We start from the raw sequence: 19,084 nt of genomic DNA, 5'->3' as shown, positions 1-19,084 counted from the left end.
CACCACCAAACCCAGCATTATTTCTGATTTGCTGGAAGTGGCATGTGACCTGGTTGTCTGTAGGCAAGTGTGCCTGACAGAGCCAGCTTTTGCTGCTGCAAGCTGTCTCTGGCTGTAGCCCATCTCTGACTGCTTCATGGGGAGTTATTTCCAGCTTCCAGGCTGGCTCCATAGACTCTTCTCAACATTAGGACCTGAAAAAGGTTTGCAGGGACTCCTTTATGATTGTAGGAGATGCAACCCACCTTCAGTCTTGCCATGAGATTAGGCCAAGTGTTGTTTTGCCCAGGCAGCCTCATTTCTCCTGAGTCAGTATTGTGATTGTGAGTCTTGCCCAGCCCAAGTGAAAGTGGACTTTTCAGACTACTTCAGAAAGCCCTAAATTATTTTCTCTGACCCTTGCTCAGAGCCTGACTCTGGTTTCAAAGGTCCAGCCCAGTAAGCTCCTGCTTGGCAGCACCCCCCGACCCAGGAGGGCACAAATTGCTACTGGGATAGCCCAGGGCACTCCTTGTTGGGCCCTGGCAGCAGTGACTCTGCAGGTGGACAGAAAGAGCTGCTGTGCCGCAGCCTGAGCCAGAGCCACTCCAGCAGCAGCCCTGGGTGTGTTCCCTGGAGGCAGGAAGGCTGGGCAAGTGCCTGGGGAGCCAGCAGTGGTGGGGAATCTCACTTGTGTGTTCATTGCCATGTGCTCCAGCTGATTGCTGCCTGAAAAGCCAAGCAAGTCTTTGATACCTCTCTGCTTCGGCTCTGCTTCTGGAGAGCAAAGATAAGTGCAGTCTGTCCGCAGGTGAGAAGCCAGGGGAGAACCTCAGATGAATGAGGTGCACATTCAGGTCTGGTTTGTGTCTGATTGGCATCAGCTTGAAGAACTTTTAACATGTGCAGTTTATTTCTCAGCATATATTTTACTCCACTGCCTTTCTAGGGTGGCAAAGGAAGCATGGGGCAATGTGATGGCAAGGAGCAAGGGACAGCCTCTGAAAAATAGAATAAGCCATTGATAAACATAGACAGACACCCTGGTAAACAGACAGAGCAGAAGGCTCCTGCTCCTGACAGTCTCCCTGGCGTATAGCAGTTCCTTGTAAGAGCACTGACACTCACTGCAGGGCACATGTGAAATGAACTGGAAGAAAGCAGAGGCTGGAGCAGGGAGGAAACAATGCTCAGGCACCAATGGCATTGCAGCTCAATTATGTTCTGGCTGGACAGAGAGCTAGGATGGGACCTCCTTTCAGAAAAAAACCCCAAAATCAGCTCAAAAAACCCTCAGGTTTTTCTTTTTCTTTCTCTTTAGAAGATCTTTATTTTGGGATTTCAAGTCATAAAAAGTTTTCTAGGTCCCACAATGGGCAAAACTCCTGATTGAGTCATGGCATTACTTCTCTTAAATAAACGGGCTAGGAGGGCAGAGGGAGCCCATTAAACAACAGCCCTTCCTCTGATACTACAAGGGGTTCATCCTAGAAGTCTTGATGAGGTTTTAGCCTTTAGAGCAGTTATGTTACATTGCTAAACCCCCGAGGGCGTGTTTGCTGATGCTGGGGTGAAGGGTGCTGCACCTGCCACCAAGCTAGGTATCAGACCAGGGCTGAGAGTGATTTTTCTTATTAGTTGCAGTTCCAACTGCAAATGGAGACAAAAATGTAAGACCAGCCTACAAACCCAGCATTTAGTCATGTTTGATATATGCCAGAGGGCATCAGGATTGTGGCTGGTCTTTGACAGGACTGGTCAAGTCATACAATTGTTCAGTGGTGTTATCAAGACTTGGAAGGGAGAAGACAGAGCATAATTTATTAAAGTTTGAGGTGTTGAAAGGGTTGTAGTGGGAAGGTTTAGACAGCAAGAACAGGAACAAGAGCTGAGGGACATGTTGGGATAAGGGTAAGCTAAATTTTTAGGATGGGTGAAGGGCCTTGATGCTAACTCTTACCACAAGGTAGAGAAGATAGGAGGGCATTCTTGTTTGTCAGCCAGAGACCCCAGGAGGAGTTTAAGCTGTCTCTCATGTGGTTCATTTAGCAGCTTAGCCAAAATGAGATCAAGAGCAGCCCTGCCGAGGACTGGATGGTGCTGGTGCATGAGAGGCAATGTGCATTCCCAGCCCAGAGAGCCAATTGTATCCTGGGCTGCATCCAAAGCAGCGGGGCCAGGGAGGGGATTCTGCCCCTCTGCTCTGCTCTGCTGAGACCCCACCTGCAGGGCTGCTTCAGCTCTGGTGTCCCAGCACAGGAAGGGCAAGGACCTGCTGGAGTGAGTCCAGAGGAGGCCACCAAGATGATTAGAGGAATTGAGCACCTCTGGTGTGAGGAAAGGCTGAGAGAACTGAGATTGTTCATCCTGGAAAAGAGAAGGCTTTGAGGTGACCTAATGGCGGCCTTCCAGTACCAGTACCTGAAGGGAACCTATGAGAAAGATGAGAGGGACTTTTTACAAGAGCATGTAAAAACAGAACAAGGGCAAATGGATTCAAACTGAGAGAGAGAAGATTTAGATTAGATATTAGGAGGAAGTTCTTTGTATGAGGGTAGTGAGGCACTGGAACAAGTTGCCCAGAGAACTTGTGGATGCCTCATCTCTAGAGGTGTTCAAGGCCAGACTGGAGCGCTGAGCAACCTGGTCTAGTAGTGAAAGGTGTCCCTGTCCACAGCAGGAAGGTTGGGACAAGATGATCCTTAAGGTCCCTTCCAACCCAGGCCATTCTGTGATTCCATGAATCTATAGGAGACCTGCATGGGTGGGTGAATGCTGGGCAGGCCGTGGTGTGCTTGGTCCGTTTGATGGGGTCCTGCCAGAGTGCAGCACTCCCCTGCCTGGCTGAGCCAGGCTGTTCTGCACAGGGCTGGGCTGTGGCAAGGCAAGGGAGGCAGTGCAGCAGCCCATCTCTCTGTGAACTGCAGCTGATAAAGCTCATCAGTTGAGGCTCCTAGATTTAACCCTTCTGAATCACTCTGGTTCACTGCAAAGCTGGCTGATGACATGATTTCTTTCAGTTTATGAATCAGGAGGTGGTTTTTTAATGGTGCAAAGCTCTGGATTCTGAAACTAAAAGCCCAGCAGAGCTGGCCTCCTTCTGGGAATCTGCAGCTTCTCCTAAGGCATGAGTTCCTGAAAATTCACAAAATAGCCCTGCTTGGTTTTCCCCGTATGTTTTTATTCTGTAAGAAACAGAAATAAAACAGCCCCAAAGAGCAAAATGAAATGGTGAAACTGAGTATCTTTTGCCCTATTTTCAGTGCTACAGAGGAGAACTGTGAGTCCCATCAAATGCACAGAGCCTTGGATAAAGATGCAGTATCTTGGCTCTATGTAAATGATTGGATATGCAACTTAGATTTGGCTGTGTCAATTCATTGTGCTGCCCCTTATCTTGGTCACAAGAAGCCTGTGACCAGAGCCAAAGCACCCCAGCTCTGGCTCCAGCTCCTTTTGTTCATATATAATAATTGTATCTGCAGTGTGCAGAGCGGGCTCATTTCAGGCTGGCAGCTGCACAGCGTTGTTTGCAGCTCATTAATTTCCTACAGATTGCTGCCTTGCTGCTTTGGATGTAGTGCAACTCCAGTGGCTGGGCTGAGTGCCGTCCTGCAGAGCTGAAAGCACTGTCTGCGTGGGTGTGTGGGAAGAGCAGGGTGAGGGAGGGGACAGAGGGACTTGCAAGGCTGGTATCCGGAGGCATTTGTGATGGGAAAGTTGGCTTTGCTCTCCACCCTTTTTGATGTGCTTTAAGCACTGAAATCTGTGGATGCTGTCACATGCAGGAGCCAGAAAAGAGTGGAGTGTTGAGATATGCCAGCTCCCATGCTGGGAACTGGGGGGACTATCCTGACCTTTCTTGAAAAGCCAAATTTCATTGCCATTGTTGTCCCAAAACAGGTTCTTTCACCTGGTATGCAAGAGGCTGATCCACACACAGAATCAAGGTATTTGTCTGATTTACAGTTCTGTGCAGAAAGGCATGCTGGGTGACAAATCCACAAAGTTAGCACAAGGACTGTCAAAACTTTTCACTATTTATGCATTTTAGCAAACAAAGGCATTGATGTTCATTGCCTACAAGTTCCATATTAATGCTCTAATTAATTAATTGCATGTTAGTGGTCTTATTAATTCTGTTGTCTGTTGGTTAAATTATTTCAGTCCTCTGCTCTACCAGCTTTTCATCCGTTCTCATGCTAATTAGTCCACATGCTCAGTCTTTCTCTTCTTTTGAGTCCATCAGTTTCCTGAGTTGGTACTTCATGAATGATGGTTGCAATCTCCTCTTGTCAAAATGACCTCTTGCCCAGTCAGAGCCAATTTCAGTACAGTTGCTGAGTTGGCTTTATTAGTTCCTTCCTTATCTTAGGATTTCTGCCAAATGTCCTTGTGGCCTGGAAATCCTGCATTTTTTGTGTCCACTATCAGTAGTACATGCTTCTCCCCAAGCTTTGTTAACCTCCCGCTTGGTCTGAGATCACTGAAGCATGTCAAGCCCTAAACTTTTAGCAAGGAAATTCTATCAACAAGTAATTTATCTTTCTAATACCTGGACATCAGCAGTGTAGTAATTGTACAGTGAGTCTTGAACAGCCATGTTAGGAGGAGCCCTTAGTCTGTGTTGTCTCTGCTGGGAAGAGCAATGCTGTAGGTATGATTCTGCACATCTACCTTTGCCTGCAGGTAGTGTCATCCCAGGGAATGTGGATGTGCCTGGCAGGCAGAGATCAAGGACCTGTATTCCCTGCCTGTAGTCCACTTTACTCCCACCAGAGCCTGGCTCCTGTGCTGGGTTGTGTTTCCCTAGTGTGCTAGCATGTCCCTGCCCATGCTTCTGGGTAGACTTGGGCAGCTCTGGCCCCAGCTGCAGTGCCCTGTCTGCCTCTAGTGTTGGCAGCAGAGACAAAGCCACCCCAGCTATGGCAGGAGCTGACCAAGTATGATGTCAGTATGAACTTGTGAAGCAGCATGGCAGCAGCAAGATATTCATGAAGTTCCCAGAGTTCTGGTTTTGGCAAGCTCAGGTGAAGGGGGCCACACTTTCCCAAAGGAGCAATGCTTAAAGGCCAGCCCCTTGTATCTTTTCAAACCTGCCATGACAAAGCATTGAGCAATGCATGGCAGGGTCATGCAATCAGGCAATGCCAGGGGCTCATTTCGGCTAACAAGCTCCAGCAGTTTTTGCCCTAGGAAGAATTTAAAGCCTTCCCAGGCTGGTGAGGATTGTTTTGAATCTAGTATTTCTCAATCCTCAACTTCCTCCCCCCTCCATCCCCACCTTCTCATCCTCACCAGCATCTCCATGGCAACCCTGTTGCTGAAGAATAGAAAAGACATCTAAATATAGCTTCCAAATCTACATGCCTTCAGCAAAAAGTCTAAAACTAGGGGCGACAGCTTGAAGCACTGATCTGCCAATACCAGCCAATGACAAGTGTCTGTCTTGCAGCTGGAATTCAGGAACACTGTGGTGGGACAGGGGGTCCCTTCCAGCTGAATCCCTGTTTTGTGTTTGCTCAGAACACCTCAAGAGGCTTTGAGATACTCCAGCCTACCCAGTCCTGTCCAGGGCACTCGCAGTCCTGCACCCTGTCAAGCTTTGGAGCCATTCTCTAGAGCAAAAAAAAAGATCTCCAGTATTTTTTTTTTTGGCCATTGATACCTATGATGCATTTTGATATCATAGGTGTTTATTGTGGTACATCAGACTCAGATGGAGGCAGTAAAATTCAAAGACCTTTAGTAAGGAATAAATGTCCTTCCTTCCTTCCTTCCTTCCTTCCTTCCTTCCTTCCTTCCTTCCTTCCTTCCTTCCTTCCTTCCTTCCTTCCTTCCTTCCTTCCTTCCTTCCTTCCTTCCTTCCTTCCTTCCTTCCTTCCTTCCTTCCTTCCTTCCTTCCCTCCTTCCTTCCCTCCTTCTTTTCCTTCCCTCCCTCCCCACAGTATGGTTGTGGTTGAAGTCTTGCTCCATCTGAAATTCCTTTCTAAGAGAAAAAAGGGCACAGAATCTCTTCCACGAAGCTGTTCCCCTGGGAACTTGCCCGAGGTAGGGAGGGGTGAAATGTCTATGCCCAGAGCCCTGGCTCTGCTTTGCACCTACACCAGGCTCATACCCACCTCAACCGTATGGTTTCATGGGCTGCCAAGTTGAATTATTGCTTGTACAAGACATGTACTTACTGTGCAGACCTCAACAAATAGCTCCACAGGCTGTTGAAATTTTGTCTGCCCTCCCCTGGCCCTGAAGCATCGAGTCTCATAGGGTAAGCAAGAAGAAGCTGACTTGGAGCAGACCAGACCAGGGCCCGCATGAATCTGTACACACAGCTTCAATATTCAAACCCAAGTAGCTTCATTAAGCTGAATAAGGAAAGGAAAACCTGTGGAGCTGGGCTGTTATGCTTGTACAACCTAACTTAAATAGTTCAGCTGGTCAGCAACATGGACTCAGCTGAAAGAAGGGGGTTTAACAAACTCTGATTTTCCCTTTTTTTTTCAGAAATTCTTAAAAACAAACTGTGGCATCTTTCCTTGAAGAATCCTGTATATTAGAGCATTTTATCATGTTTGAACTAAATGAAATATAGAGTGCTTTGGATATCTTGTCTGGCAGGGCTGACTGCATTATGGAAGCTCATGGAGCATTTTTTGGTGCTTCAGGGTTTATAAGTTGAGTGTGAGACTTGAGAGTGGAGTGAATTTGCCATTCACTGGGTCCAGTGGTGATTCCCATGGCTGATACATGGATATACCACATCTCTTGAGTTGCCCTGAATTTATTAGACACTTAAAGATTTTTTTTTTTGGATGGCATGGAAGTGCTTAATGGACTCACTTGCAACTTAGCAGCTCTGATTTCTCATTGCTGGTACAGTTATTTGCATTGGTACAAAGTAGGTGTGAAACATTGTCATGTGAATTTGGCAGCACTTCATGTCTCTTGGCAGTCTTGGGTGGCAGTGGGAAGCAAGGGCTGGGCTGCTGTGCACAAAACAGGCACAAACTGAAAAATGAAGATGACCAGAAAGACAAAGAAACCCCTTTAGTGTTGTCATCTAGGATGGAGAAACCATGACAGGCAATTTTATTTTTTTTTTTACTTTGGATTTATTTTTTTAATGGCTATCACTATGAATCTTTTATTTGTAACACTTTAAATTTTCTTATACAACTAAAGACTAAAAATACAGCTCTTAGTCTTGGCTATGTCCCTTTAATTATCATGTGTCAGCTACTAAAGCATTTTCAATAGTTCTAATTGAAGCATGAGCCAATTTACTAATTAGCCGAGATTACATGAGGAATACACAAAGGGAAGATGCCTTTCTGTGTCAATATTTCCTCCTTTATGCCTTAGGAGATCTGGTGTGATGTGAACAAACTACACTGCCAACAGCCAGCCAGGCAGAGCCCCTGAGCTCCTGGTGGTCCTGCACATTGTCCCACACAGTCCTGGGGTGGGCATGAGGGGTCACACAAGGCTTTGGACTGGGGTCATTGTCTCCACCTCGGGGTACAGCTGCTTCTTGCATGGTGTCTTCTCCAGTGAACCTTTCCCCCTGCCTGTGAGCTGCTGTAGCAGAGCCGGCTGTTTCTGGCCCTGGCCCTTGCAGGAGTGGAGCAGAGATCCCTCGTGTGCTGCATGTGTGGCAGGGACAGAGGCTTACAGAAGGGCTCTGGGTCTCCTGGGCCAGTCTCAGACTCTGCCTGTGTGGGAGGAACAGCAGGGACACAGGGAGCCACTCCAGGGGGCAGTGCCAAAGGCTTCTTCCCCCTCCTGCTTTGTCTGTCTGGGTGGACATTGCAAAGGACTTTCTAGGGGTAAAGAGTTGAAATATAGGGAAAGATCATCCAGAAAACCATCTTTGTAATGTGGCTATTAGAAAGCAGTTGGGCAACACCTATTTGTGAGGAATGGCTTGGTGGAAATGCCTCTGCCCAGAGGCAGGATGATAGTTGTTTGCAGACGTATTTTCTGAGGTCTTTTAGTTCCCTCATGAAGTAAATAGACTTTAGCAAGGAAGAGGAGGTGCCCTACAGAAGTGCACAGCTCCTGCAAATTGGAACCACGTCAGATTAAGCCAGAATAAGTTGATACTCATATGAATAAATGATACTTCCACCACCACTTCAAGCTCCCTCTTTCTCTCTTCCCTCATCTTCTTTCTGGTTGTATCACTGTAGCATCTTCCACATTAGAAGTTCAAAACAAGTAAGGACTGTCCCCTATCAAGTCCCTGTGAGAAATAAGGACCACAGGGACTGCATGGATATAGAAACTAAAGTATGGAAGTATCAACTGACTTGCTTGTATGGCTTCAGGCTTGACAGGAGAAATACGTATGTCATATAGTAATTAGCACTGCAAAGAACCTTATTTTAATGATAAGATGATAGTTTCTTATAATAATTTATCAGGTGATTTTGATTAAAAGATAATCAGTTACCATCTGGTTATCCCATAAAACAACTTGATGACAAAAGAGAAAACACAGAAGAGAAAAATCTTGTTTTCTCGCGATGGCTTCTGACTGTTACTTTATAGGCAGCTGGCTGGTAGTGAAGCTGTTGGGGCTGTCTCCCATGTGCTTGCTACACAAAGTAGGATAACTCTTGTTGGGGTATCCTGCCAGGAATTTGACTCGATGAGCGTGGTGGGTCCCTTCCAACTCAGCATATTCTGTGATACTGTGACTGCTCTATGAGGTCTTCTGGCACAGTAGCTGGGCCTTATCTGCAGCTTCATAGTGAAATCCCAAACCAGCGCAGAGTTCTGGGGAAGAGTCAGGCTGGTACCACAGGCTTTGAACTTCATGCTGCAGGAACCTGCACCCACAGCAAATCAGATGAAGGTTTGGGTTTCTCAGGATGTGTCAAGAACAGAATGGCTTGACCCAAAGCGTTTGTACTAATGATTCACATTAATGAGTTACTGAACATCTCCTGGTACATCTCACTGCCCCGGGATGTTTACCTTGCTGTCCTGGCTGCTTTTCATCCCGGCTAATAGCGTCCGACCAGGGACTCTAAAATGTGCCTTTGCACAGCCCTGCCTGTTTCAATGGTATACACTATGTGACATCTCCTGACTCGCATTGTTTTTAGAGTTGTTTCACATTCCAGAGTCACACAGACACATCCTCTTAACCTTCTCAGCAATAATTCCTGCAAATGAGAGTGTCCACACAAAGAAATACTCGGTATTTTCTAGCACATTAATCAAATAACCATTCAGTTGTTGCCTTATGTGTTGGAAGTGGACATGTTGTCAAATAAAATGATTTTATAGATTATCCTCTGTACTTCCCAGATGGGGAATTTAGCAACATCATGTGCACAAAGTCCTTTAGGAGAAGATCGATGTCAATTCATTTCATCTTCTGTTGCTTACTCAGGGAAATCTCATTCTTAATGTTGCTCCCCAGAGGAGCTTTTCCATCCCTGATTTTTAAAACCAGTGGTTGTTTCTAAGTGTATGTTGAAAGCAGAACCTCATCTGAAGGCTATTGGGTGGCAGCTTGCAATGACCTCAGAGAAAAAGAAGCAAGTGAGCAGCTATCCTGTCTTCTGTATGGCCAGGTGTTCCCTGGAGGTGCTGGCTTTTGGCTTGCCCTGCTGTGTCACAGGCCAAATTGAAAGTGTTGCTCAGTCTGCTGAAAGCTGCACCGAGCCCTGAATTAAAGAGCCCTTCCCATCACTGTAGTCATGCAGGTGTTGAGATCGGACTGTGCTGTGGCTTGGTGCTGGCAGTGGGGCTTTGTGTTTTGCAGAGTGGCTCCTTGCCGCCAAGAGAGGCTTTTGGATGGTCTCTGCTGTTCTCTGCTTTTGAACTGTCTGAGGTGTGTCTTGGCCCCAGTCAAACTGTCAGAGAGAATGGGGAAGGCTGGAAAGCGTCCTTCTTTCCCCGTGTGGAGCAGCCAGAGGCTGGGGAATGAAAGCTGCTCAGCTGAGCAAGGTAGGCTTCAGATTCCTTGCTTCCCATGGTGGTGAGCATGCCCATCAGGGCTGCTGCATGGCCAGCCCCTCTCGTGCCCGCCTCTGCCTCCATTAATTTCAAGAAGCTGTCATGATGTTCTTGCAGCAAAATGTTCCCAAGCCTCCCGCTCCCACACGCTCTCTGCCTCTCGGTGTCCTTCTGTCACATCTCTCACATTAGCGTGATGTCCTCCCGGGGCAGCGTTACACTCCAGCCCTTCTCTCCATCCATCTCCTGCACTCTTCATGCCTTCCGAGGACACAGCTCTCAGTGTGGCTGTAGGTGAGAGATGGGATTGTGTGGGAGCAATCTGTGTTTTGGCCTCCAGACAATTTATGACAGCTCAGGACGCAGCTGTATTTATGGTTGCTTTCATAGGCCTGGATTTGAGCGGAATGCTCACAGAGGTAGGGAAGCTGCAGAGCGGGGGCAAGGGCAGCCCTCACCAGCCACAGTGGACTGGGAGGGGTGGCCTGATGGGCCACCACAACCCCCCCTCCGTCAGCACTGACCTTTCTGTGGTGACAGTCACGGGAGCAGCCAGTCGAGAGAAGGGCACTTCCCCTCAAGGGAGCAAACCCAGCGCTGTGCCCCCATCTGTGCAGGCTGCAGAGCGGCCTGGGAGCAGGGATGCTGCTCTTCCCTCTGCCACAAAATCCCAGGGAAAGGTTAACCTCTCCCCATTATGTGGCACCGAGTCTGTGAGCCCTCGTCCACCTCTCCGTGTCACTACACAGTCCTTGCCAACTTCTGCCCTGCTCCTTTTCTCCTTGCACAGGGAGGTCTGGCAACACCCTGATCTGGAGCAAGAGCTGGCAGTGGCTGCAGTTTGGCTCCCATCACCCCCATCCCATCACACCTGGGTCCCCAAGCATCACCTCCAGGCTCCCACTGTGTCCCCAGGGCTTTAATGGGGTGGAGGACCTGCTGGGCACTCACCACCTCTCAGCAATCCCACCTCCTTTGGGATTCAGTCAGATGGGGTGAGGGGGTGCAAGGCCCAGCCTGTGTCCATGCAGGGCACCTGAGGCTTTGGCCTTTCGCTTTGATCTGTCCTTCACCTAGTGTTTCAGAGCTGGGTAAAAGGTTCTTTTCTCCTTAAAAGCTTGTTGCAAAGGAGGAAACCAGGAAGTTACTGGATGGGTAACCAAATTCAGATTCTCTTTTTGGAAAAGCCACCTGATGCTTGAGTGTGTGGTAGTGGTCCAGTTTGCAGCAGAGCTGAGTTGGTTTTGGAGCCCAAAAGGTTTGTGTTCCTGACTTGAGGGGACCTGCTTTTGCAAAGCCAACACTTTGTCGTGCTAGCTTCTAGGGATCCCCAGCAACCATTCTTTCTCTTTATTGAACTGGTTTTTTTACATCAAAACAGAGACTGTTCTAAGGAAATCTCAGCACTGTGGAACTACTTGGTAGGACATATAGAGCTCCTTGTACTTAACAACATGTATGTAGGAAGGAAGGAAGGAAGGAAGGAAGGAAGGAAGGAAGGAAGGAAGGTCAAATGGTTTGCATGCATAATGCTAACTGTACAAAGCCTTAGAATAGCTGTTTCACAGTACATAAGCTGACCCCAGGAAACAGGGTCTGTGGTGTTTTTTCCAAATTTTTGCAGATGAGCAATACCAATTATTTCGAAGCTCCTAGAATGGAAAAACCATAAGCAATGGTACTTATGAAAAGGATATTTAAAAGCAGCCCACGTCCAGGAAGCACTGTCTGCTTTGGAAAATCCCACCTTCTGTTTTGTAGTAATGAGCAAGGAAAGATCAGAGCTATGAATCAGCTGTAGGTTTAACTCAGCAAATTGAACAAGCTTTGCAAAGTATCAGGGGCCCAGATAAAATCTGTTTCAAAAGCCAAATTCAACACCTCCAACAAAAATGAAACAAAAAATCATCATGATGGAGTCTTAGCAGAGCAGCAACATTTACACCGGAGAAATACCTTTTAAAATCTTTTCAGCTGGATTAGCAGAGATTGAAGGAGCCTAGAGAAAGGAAAGGAGGCTTGCTGGCATTGGTGCAGGGTATGGGTAAAGCAAGCATTGCCAAAATAAAGCTGATTTAGCTCAGAAAGAAGAATTGGAGCTTATTTTTCTTGTATATTCCTGCATTGATGGATAGGCAGATGTTGTCCAAACTCTACTTTTACCCCTGTGCCATCATTTGAAAGAGAAGGGTTGGGACCAAGATCAAGACCAAAGTCAGCACAGGGAACAGGATTTCCACAGCTGGAGTGCAGGAGGAATTGACTTGAGGGTCAAACTGTAGGATGACTGAATAATTTTTTGGTCATTATTGATATCAGTAGGAATGCAAACTGCAGTGATGATTCTCCTATTCTGTGCTGAAATGGTGATTTTCCAGAGGCTGCTGGCCGTGGCAGCATCCCCAGGGTGGGGATCACAGTACTCCCAAGGTGCAGGGCTAGACTGCTTGTTCTCTGAAGCACTGTGAGATGAAAGATACAGGATTTAACTGCAAAGGCTGCAGGCTGAGGCACATAGAGATGTGAATTTGGGCACATCTTTCCAGATTGCCAGTGATTGTGATTGCCAGTCCTGCTTTTCTCTTCCTTCCCATTGCCAGTCAAGACTGATTGTGCACAACATGCACCTGGGCCTGATTTGACTGCTGAGGATGGGCAGGAAGAAGAAGAGGAGGTTGTTGTTGCAGGGCCATGTGTGGATACAGAGCAGTGGGAAGCATGGGATCTTTCACTGGCAGGAGGGACAATTGTTTTGAGGTAAGGGAAACACTTTTTATGTGGAACTGACTTCTGGTTTAAAAACTGCAGTTCCAGCTTGGGGTTGGGATCAACTAGAAGTGCAGGAGCCCCAAGATGGCAAGCAGATACCCATTCAGAGGAGTTACATGTGCAAACAATGTTGTATTTAAGAGGGGGTCATACCAGCTTGGAATGAAAGCACCAATGTCTTCAGTCACAAGTGAGAGATGTGGCTGAATGAACCTTTGCAGCCACTGGGAGAATGAGGGGAGTGCAGGGGTCATTTTGAGCTTGCAAGAGTCAGTACAGCCTGTCTGTAAGGAGGCAGTGGGTTGGCAGTCTTTGACTTGTTTCTCTTGTTCTTTTTGGGTGTGAAAGTTGTGGGACAGTAACCTCTGCATAAGGCATGCATTTGCTGTGAAGGAAACCATGGCACAATGAGCTCTTATTTTCCTACAAAATGATACAAGAACTTGTAAGAATTTTGCTAAAGGAGAAACACAGGATCTGCTGCCCACCTACTCCAGCTGCTCCAGCAGCTCAGAGCAGCAGCCAGCACTTCTCAGAGCAGGCCAATGCAGCTGAGGCAGCAGCATGGTGCAGCAGGGTGTGTGTGCTTGTGTGGCTGCTGGTGTGCATGCGTGTGTGTGTGTGTGTGCACAGGGGTAACAGAGTGAGGGAAGCCTGCTTCTCTGCTGGCCATCAGACCTCACTGCCCACAGGCTGAGCCCTGAGCCAGTTTGCTGGGGGATTGTTTTTGTCTAACTTCACTTTCTGGTTTAGCCTGCTATTCTGCCTTTGGGTTAAACAGAAAATTGGTCAGTGTCACTTGCAGAAAGCAGGCTTTAGCCTTTCTCAAAAGGCCATGTTGAGTTTGTTTAGTGGGTGAGAAAACTTTGACTCTCTAATGTACCCATTTAACTCTGTCCTTCCTTGACTTTTGCTTCTCTGTTCCCCTCTCCCCTTTATGACCCTTATTATTTTTCCATCCACAGCAAAACAGTTCACATCAAGGTAATTGATGATGAGGAGTATGAAAAAACCAAGAATTTCTTCATTGAGCTGATGAGCCCCCGCATGGTGGATATGAGTTTACAGAAAGGTGTAGTACTGGCCCTGCAGACTAACATTAACGTTCTTTCCTCCTTTCTTCCATCTCCTTCCTCCTCTTCTCTTCCTCTGATGTCTCTCTGTCTCCGACTGCTCTGCCCTAAACACTGCTGTGCACGCACACCGTGTCACATGGTACCCATGGGGTGGCATGGGGAGTGGTGCTGGGGCTGCTGAGAGGCAAAGTGGCAAGGGGAGGAGAGAGAGAAGGATGGAGAGCATCCTGCTTGCCTATATTTCTGTGGTGACTTGAGAGGAAACTTCTGCTACCCCCACTGGAGGGCCCAAGAAAATTTTGTAGTGTCAGTGGGAAGATGCTGGCTAGAAACACATCCAGCATCTCAGGAGATCATCCCCCTAGCCCTGGACCTATGGGTTGTTCCAGTCAGACTTGTATTAGAAAAACAGAGGAATTGAGGCCTGGCAGAGAAGCAGCTCAGTGACTTCTGAGAAGCAGTGGGCAAAGTCTGTGCAACCTCTGGTCTGGTTGTCACAGAACAACTCTGGGAGCAGGAGCTGAGGGCAAGGAAGAGCCAGGGCCTGCTTTGGTTTGGCTGGGGGCTCACAGCAGCTGTGTGTATTGCAGGGGTAGTGGAGGGGGCCAGATAAGCTGGCCTCAGGGGAAAGAGGCTAGACCTGATCCAGTGCCCAGGGCATTTCCTTTTGAGCCTTGGAGACATTGTCCCATTGTGTCTCCTGTGAGCAAAGTTGTCCATTTCCTGGGAAAACTGCATCTTCATTTGAGGAACAGGACAGGAAGATGTATAGGTACTATCAAGAAGAGAAAGCAATAAGATGTGCCATTTAAAAAATGGGAGTTAGAACCATCAGCCTCCTTAGCAGCTGGTGGAGCTGTAGCCACTGGCAGAGACCTACCTCACCGCACTGGAGAATATGTCTCTCTCTTCTCCTCAGGTTCCCAGCCCAGAGTCTTTGCAGATTTATTATTAATCATGAGGGTATTATTAATGGTAAGAAGAAATTGGTCTTCCAGCTAAAATGCAGTGGGTAGCTCAGGGTGGTGGTCCCTGATGCTTTTCAGGCAACTTACACCCTTTCCATTACCATCTGACACTGGAAAAAAATGCGCTGCCAAAGTCACCTTCCACTAACCATCAGCAAGGTCCTCCTCCCACTTTTCCCTGCCTCCTCACTCCCTTGCCAGCCCCCTGTGCCCCTAACAGCCCCGCTCCCAAGGAGCCGCTGCGAGGATGCTGTGTCCGACAGGCGGGAAGGGGCCGCGTGCCAGGAGCCCACGCCGCCGCCGCTGCCGCGCCTCCAGCCAGCTGACCCGCTGTACACGGTTGTCTCTCTTGTTGTCCCTACAGGAAGACCATAAGGGTTAAGATAGTAGATGAGGAGGAATACGAAAGGCAGGAGAATTTCTTCATTGCCCTTGGTGAACCGCAATGGATGGAACGAGGAATATCAGGTGTGAGATCCTTTATGAAAAAAATGCAAAAAAGAAAAAAATCAGAATCAAGTATCCAAACCCCAAATCCAGAAAATATAACCTTCTTTCTCCTCCTTACCCTTCCTCCTTTTCTCCTCCTCCTGTAGAGGGATCGACTTTTACTCTTTGCCCTGCTGTATTCTGCTCTTACCCTGTTTCGGTGTCATCTCTGCCTTAAGAGCCAAGCTTACTTCTGATCCTCCTTTTGTGCAATGCTTGAGTCTCGGAGGCTGTGTTATTTTGATTGGGTTTCCTTGTCTTGAGATGTTTTTTGTTCTGAGCACACCTTTGCTGTTCTCCCTGCTCCTGCTTCTTTGCCAGGACTTTGGGGAATGCAAAAAGCAAGAGAAGGGTGTAATGCATGGCTGCCCCCTTCAGCTCCTCCTGTACTCCCCCTGTCCTTCCCTCTGTTGTTGCCTCCAATGGCACTGCTTTGGTGCTCTTGGGTCCCTATGAAGTGTGATGAAAAGTCCATAGGAGAAGAGAGGAGGTGTGAAGTAACTTGGCTTGCTTTTTTTTGAAATGGATCTTCATGTCTTTCATTTGAAAACCCCTTTAAATATGTCACAATCACACTCTGTCATGCAGAGGGTGTGAAGCTCTACTGAGGTCCTACTTCATCAGCAGTGAGACCCAAGATCTCCCAGCAGACCAGGATTCATAGCTGGAATAAACCCAAACTTCCAGTTGTGTCTTGCCAACATCTACCTTTATTCTTGTCCTATATGTGTCTGACCCCTTTCTCACTGAGTCTTGCCACTGGCTTCACTAGCTTTGGGGTGGCCTAGGAGGGTCAAGATTTAAATTGGAGTTCAAATCCACCTTCTGGGTGCCTGTTAGAGCGTAGAGCCAGCTGTGTGTGCCCACAGGCTTATTTCTGCTCTCAGGTGCTGCTGTCAGTGATGGGACACCTGGCTGCTGCCTGTGCACTGCTCAGCACAGCTCTCCCTTGCTGAAATGTCTTCTATTTCTTACCTCACCAGCACAGCAGCTGCCCTCTGGCCAGTCCAAGCTCCCACAGACTGCTTCACAGGATGTTCAGGATAGACACAGGTTACGTTAGCATTTCAGTATCATGTAGCATCTGTGGCCTTGTAAAATGTAAACCCGTATTTTAATGCTGTTAGACTGCCTCCTGCAACCCATAGGCAATAAGGGATATCAGGTTCCATTTTGTCAAGCACAAGCCCTCAGTTTTCACTGAAGTCCAACTGCCCTTGAGCAGAGGCAGTGATCAACTTTGCCATATCCCATGGAGTATGTCCCAGCAATCGGTTGCCCTCCAGGGTAAAGATGTGAGCATGGCTTCTAGGTAGAAGTTGTCTGGTTTCAGCTTGTAGCCACTACTTTACTACTTTTTGTCCATCATATAAAAGAACCATATAATGCCACAGCTTCCATGTAGGTATCTGTTCTCTACACCCACAGTATGCTCAGATTTCTTCTTGGATATTGTAAAGGCCAAATGTTTGGTCCTGGATCAAAGTCTTCAGTCCTAGAACCACACTGGGGTCTCCTCTCCACATGTATGGAGATGTCTTCCTATCCATGGGTCTCCCACCTCCATCTCAGCAGGTCCAGGAGGAAAATCACAGGCCCCTGGCTTTCTCCTGCTTATGCACTTGGCAGCTTGGAGAAACACAATGAATTTTTTTCTCAGCTGTCTGTTCTCTGTGAATCCTGCAGCCTTTTCCAAACAATGAGCAGAATCAGAATACAGAGTCAGAAATGGGCTGTTTTTATGTAGTTCCACGTTTCTTTTTCCTGCACAGGTCACATTGCACCTGGCTGAATAAGAACAAGTGTTTGGAAAAAACCCAGATGGTCCCAGAAGTGGACCAGTTGTAAAATGTCCTCATTATTACTAGGACTACAGAGCCAGTTTGCTGTATCATATATCTCTTATTTAGATCTATATCAGCTCTAGTCAGTGTGCTTGTCTGATTTGCAGGAGGCAGAGAAGAGGTCAGAGCTGGACTAAATTGACCTGCAGCACAGAGCCTGCAGGCCAGGAGGTGAGGGCACACGCCTGGACAGACCCTCTTTTGCCTGGAGGAAGTAAAGGACCATGCCAGGAAGGAGATACAGGGCCCTGGCTGGCCTCATTAGAGAAATGTCAGAGTGAGAGCACCATGGTTTTAAAATCTGAGAGGCAGGAGATTAAACTGCATTTGTAAATGTTGCTGGCACAAGGTGGCACAGTCGCTACACTAAATCCAGGGCATCTGGAAAGATCCCCAGCTCTGTACTGCTGCACTTTGCGGCATCTCCGGTGAGCCTGCCTTGTGCCTGGCATGAAGAATAAGGAGCTACACGAGGCTTTCCCACAGAGAGCATTGTGAGTGATCAAGAGCAGATGCTGTGGCCAGCAGCTTCACAGAATTCATGCATGCCCAGCTGGCTCCCGGTGGAGAGGAGGCAGCCTGGGCCACGCTCAGGCTTGCTCGGGCATCGTGTGACGTTCCACACAGCGCTGGGAAGGGATGCTCGTGCTGGCTCCAGGACACATGTTCCTGCCAGCATCAGCACAGGGTGCTGTCATTGTCCTGTGCCCGCAGACTGGGAAAATCCCACACCACAGTCACCTAGCAGGGGCTTTGCTGGGTTTTGTTGTGGTGGTGGATGTACCCCCACGTGACTCACTCAGCAAGGGCAAAGTACAGCTGTTGCCTCTCCTTGGGGACCCAGGCCCAGTAGCTTTTGAGGTAGAGTCTCTCTGGGTTTTGGCTACTCATGCATTTGTTCCCAGTGCGGCAAAAGATGTGGTTTTCTTGACAGTTTGTCCTCGTTTTGTTGTTACTCCTCACTTAGCTGTGTCACACTGAGCCTGTGCCTCAGTGCTGTAGGAGGACTGATGCTCTCAGCTATTTGCAGCATCCTCAAAACTTCTCCTGGCTCCTCTGAAAGCGGGGTGGTGTTGGGCACCTCAGATGCATGGCAGTCATGTTTGTAAGTAATCTGCAGTCCAGGTCACGCAGTGATAGCTAGTTGTGCCTGCACTAGCACACCTTTGTGCTGAGGCCTGTAGCCAGCCCAGGACGTCTCCATGCAGGGGGCAGCTCCAAGCTTACCTTAGGGATACAAACAAGGTGGCAGTGATGAAATCAGGGGTGAAATGTTCCCTGAAGTGATGGCCAAGCTGATGACAGGGAGAAGTAGTATGTGCTTTTCAAAGCAGCCTGGGGCAGAGTTTGAATGGTTTATTTTGGGATGCAGAACTTGGTCCAGAGCCTGGTGCTGTTCAGACCCAGTGTGCTGTCCCTGAGGGTACCCACCCTGCTGCAGGCTGCCATGGCAGTGGTTCCTGACAGAAATGCAGCGGAGGAGGATGGCAGGTGGGAGTAGGGCTTACTACCACACGGCTGATTTGCATTACTGTCTGTGCTGCCCTGTACACCTGCCAATACAAAGCAGTCACTTCCAGTCAAGGGAACTTCTCCTTGGCTCTGATCAGAGCTGTGGGGCACAGGGATCTCCAGGATGGTCTCTGTGAGGGACAGAACTCAGCATGACATCCATCCTATTGCTCTTGCTCTCTGCATCTGCTATCACCTTACTGGAGGAAAAATCGTCTCTACACAGAAGTGTTCCTGTGGTGGTCCAAACACAAATGCCTGTCTTGAGGTTGACCAGGGCTTGCAGAATGCAGACCAACCACTGATACAGCTTTGAACTGGAATATTTTGCATCATCTGCAGATGCTGCTCCTCACTGTTCATCCCCAGTTACATGAGTCATGCTGCTTCGAGCCTTGGGACACTCAGCTGTTAACCCTTGCTGTAAGGAGAGCTGACTACTTACTCCTGCTACATAAATGCCACATCTACTTTGTCT

General features: G+C 48.1%; 1 protein-coding gene across 15 annotated transcripts in view; it reads left to right on the top strand.

Annotated features, from left to right (window-relative positions):
- The window catches only part of SLC8A3 (solute carrier family 8 member A3), a 135,561-nt gene that overhangs the window by 98,250 nt on the left and 18,227 nt on the right, over nt 1-19,084 (top strand). For 8 of the 15 annotated variants that reach the window (XM_039705130.1, XM_039705134.1, XM_039705128.1 and 5 more), the window contains one exon: nt 13,683-13,789. The exons of 2 other annotated variants lie outside the window; for them this stretch is intronic. In XM_039705130.1, coding sequence (XP_039561064.1) covers nt 13,683-13,789 — 107 coding nt within the window. Of the gene's footprint in view, nt 1-13,682; nt 13,790-15,125; nt 15,230-19,084 lie in introns of those variants that run through there. 5 more of the 15 variants (XM_039705136.1, XM_039705135.1, XM_039705133.1 and 2 more) reach the window with 2 other exon arrangements.

Source organism: Passer montanus, unplaced genomic scaffold (genome assembly GCF_014805655.1).
Source record: "Passer montanus isolate IOZ18808 unplaced genomic scaffold, ASM1480565v1 scaffold18, whole genome shotgun sequence".
In the NCBI taxonomy this organism is placed as follows: Eukaryota; Metazoa; Chordata; class Aves; order Passeriformes; family Passeridae; genus Passer; species Passer montanus.
This window is presented reverse-complemented; position numbering and strand designations above follow the sequence as displayed.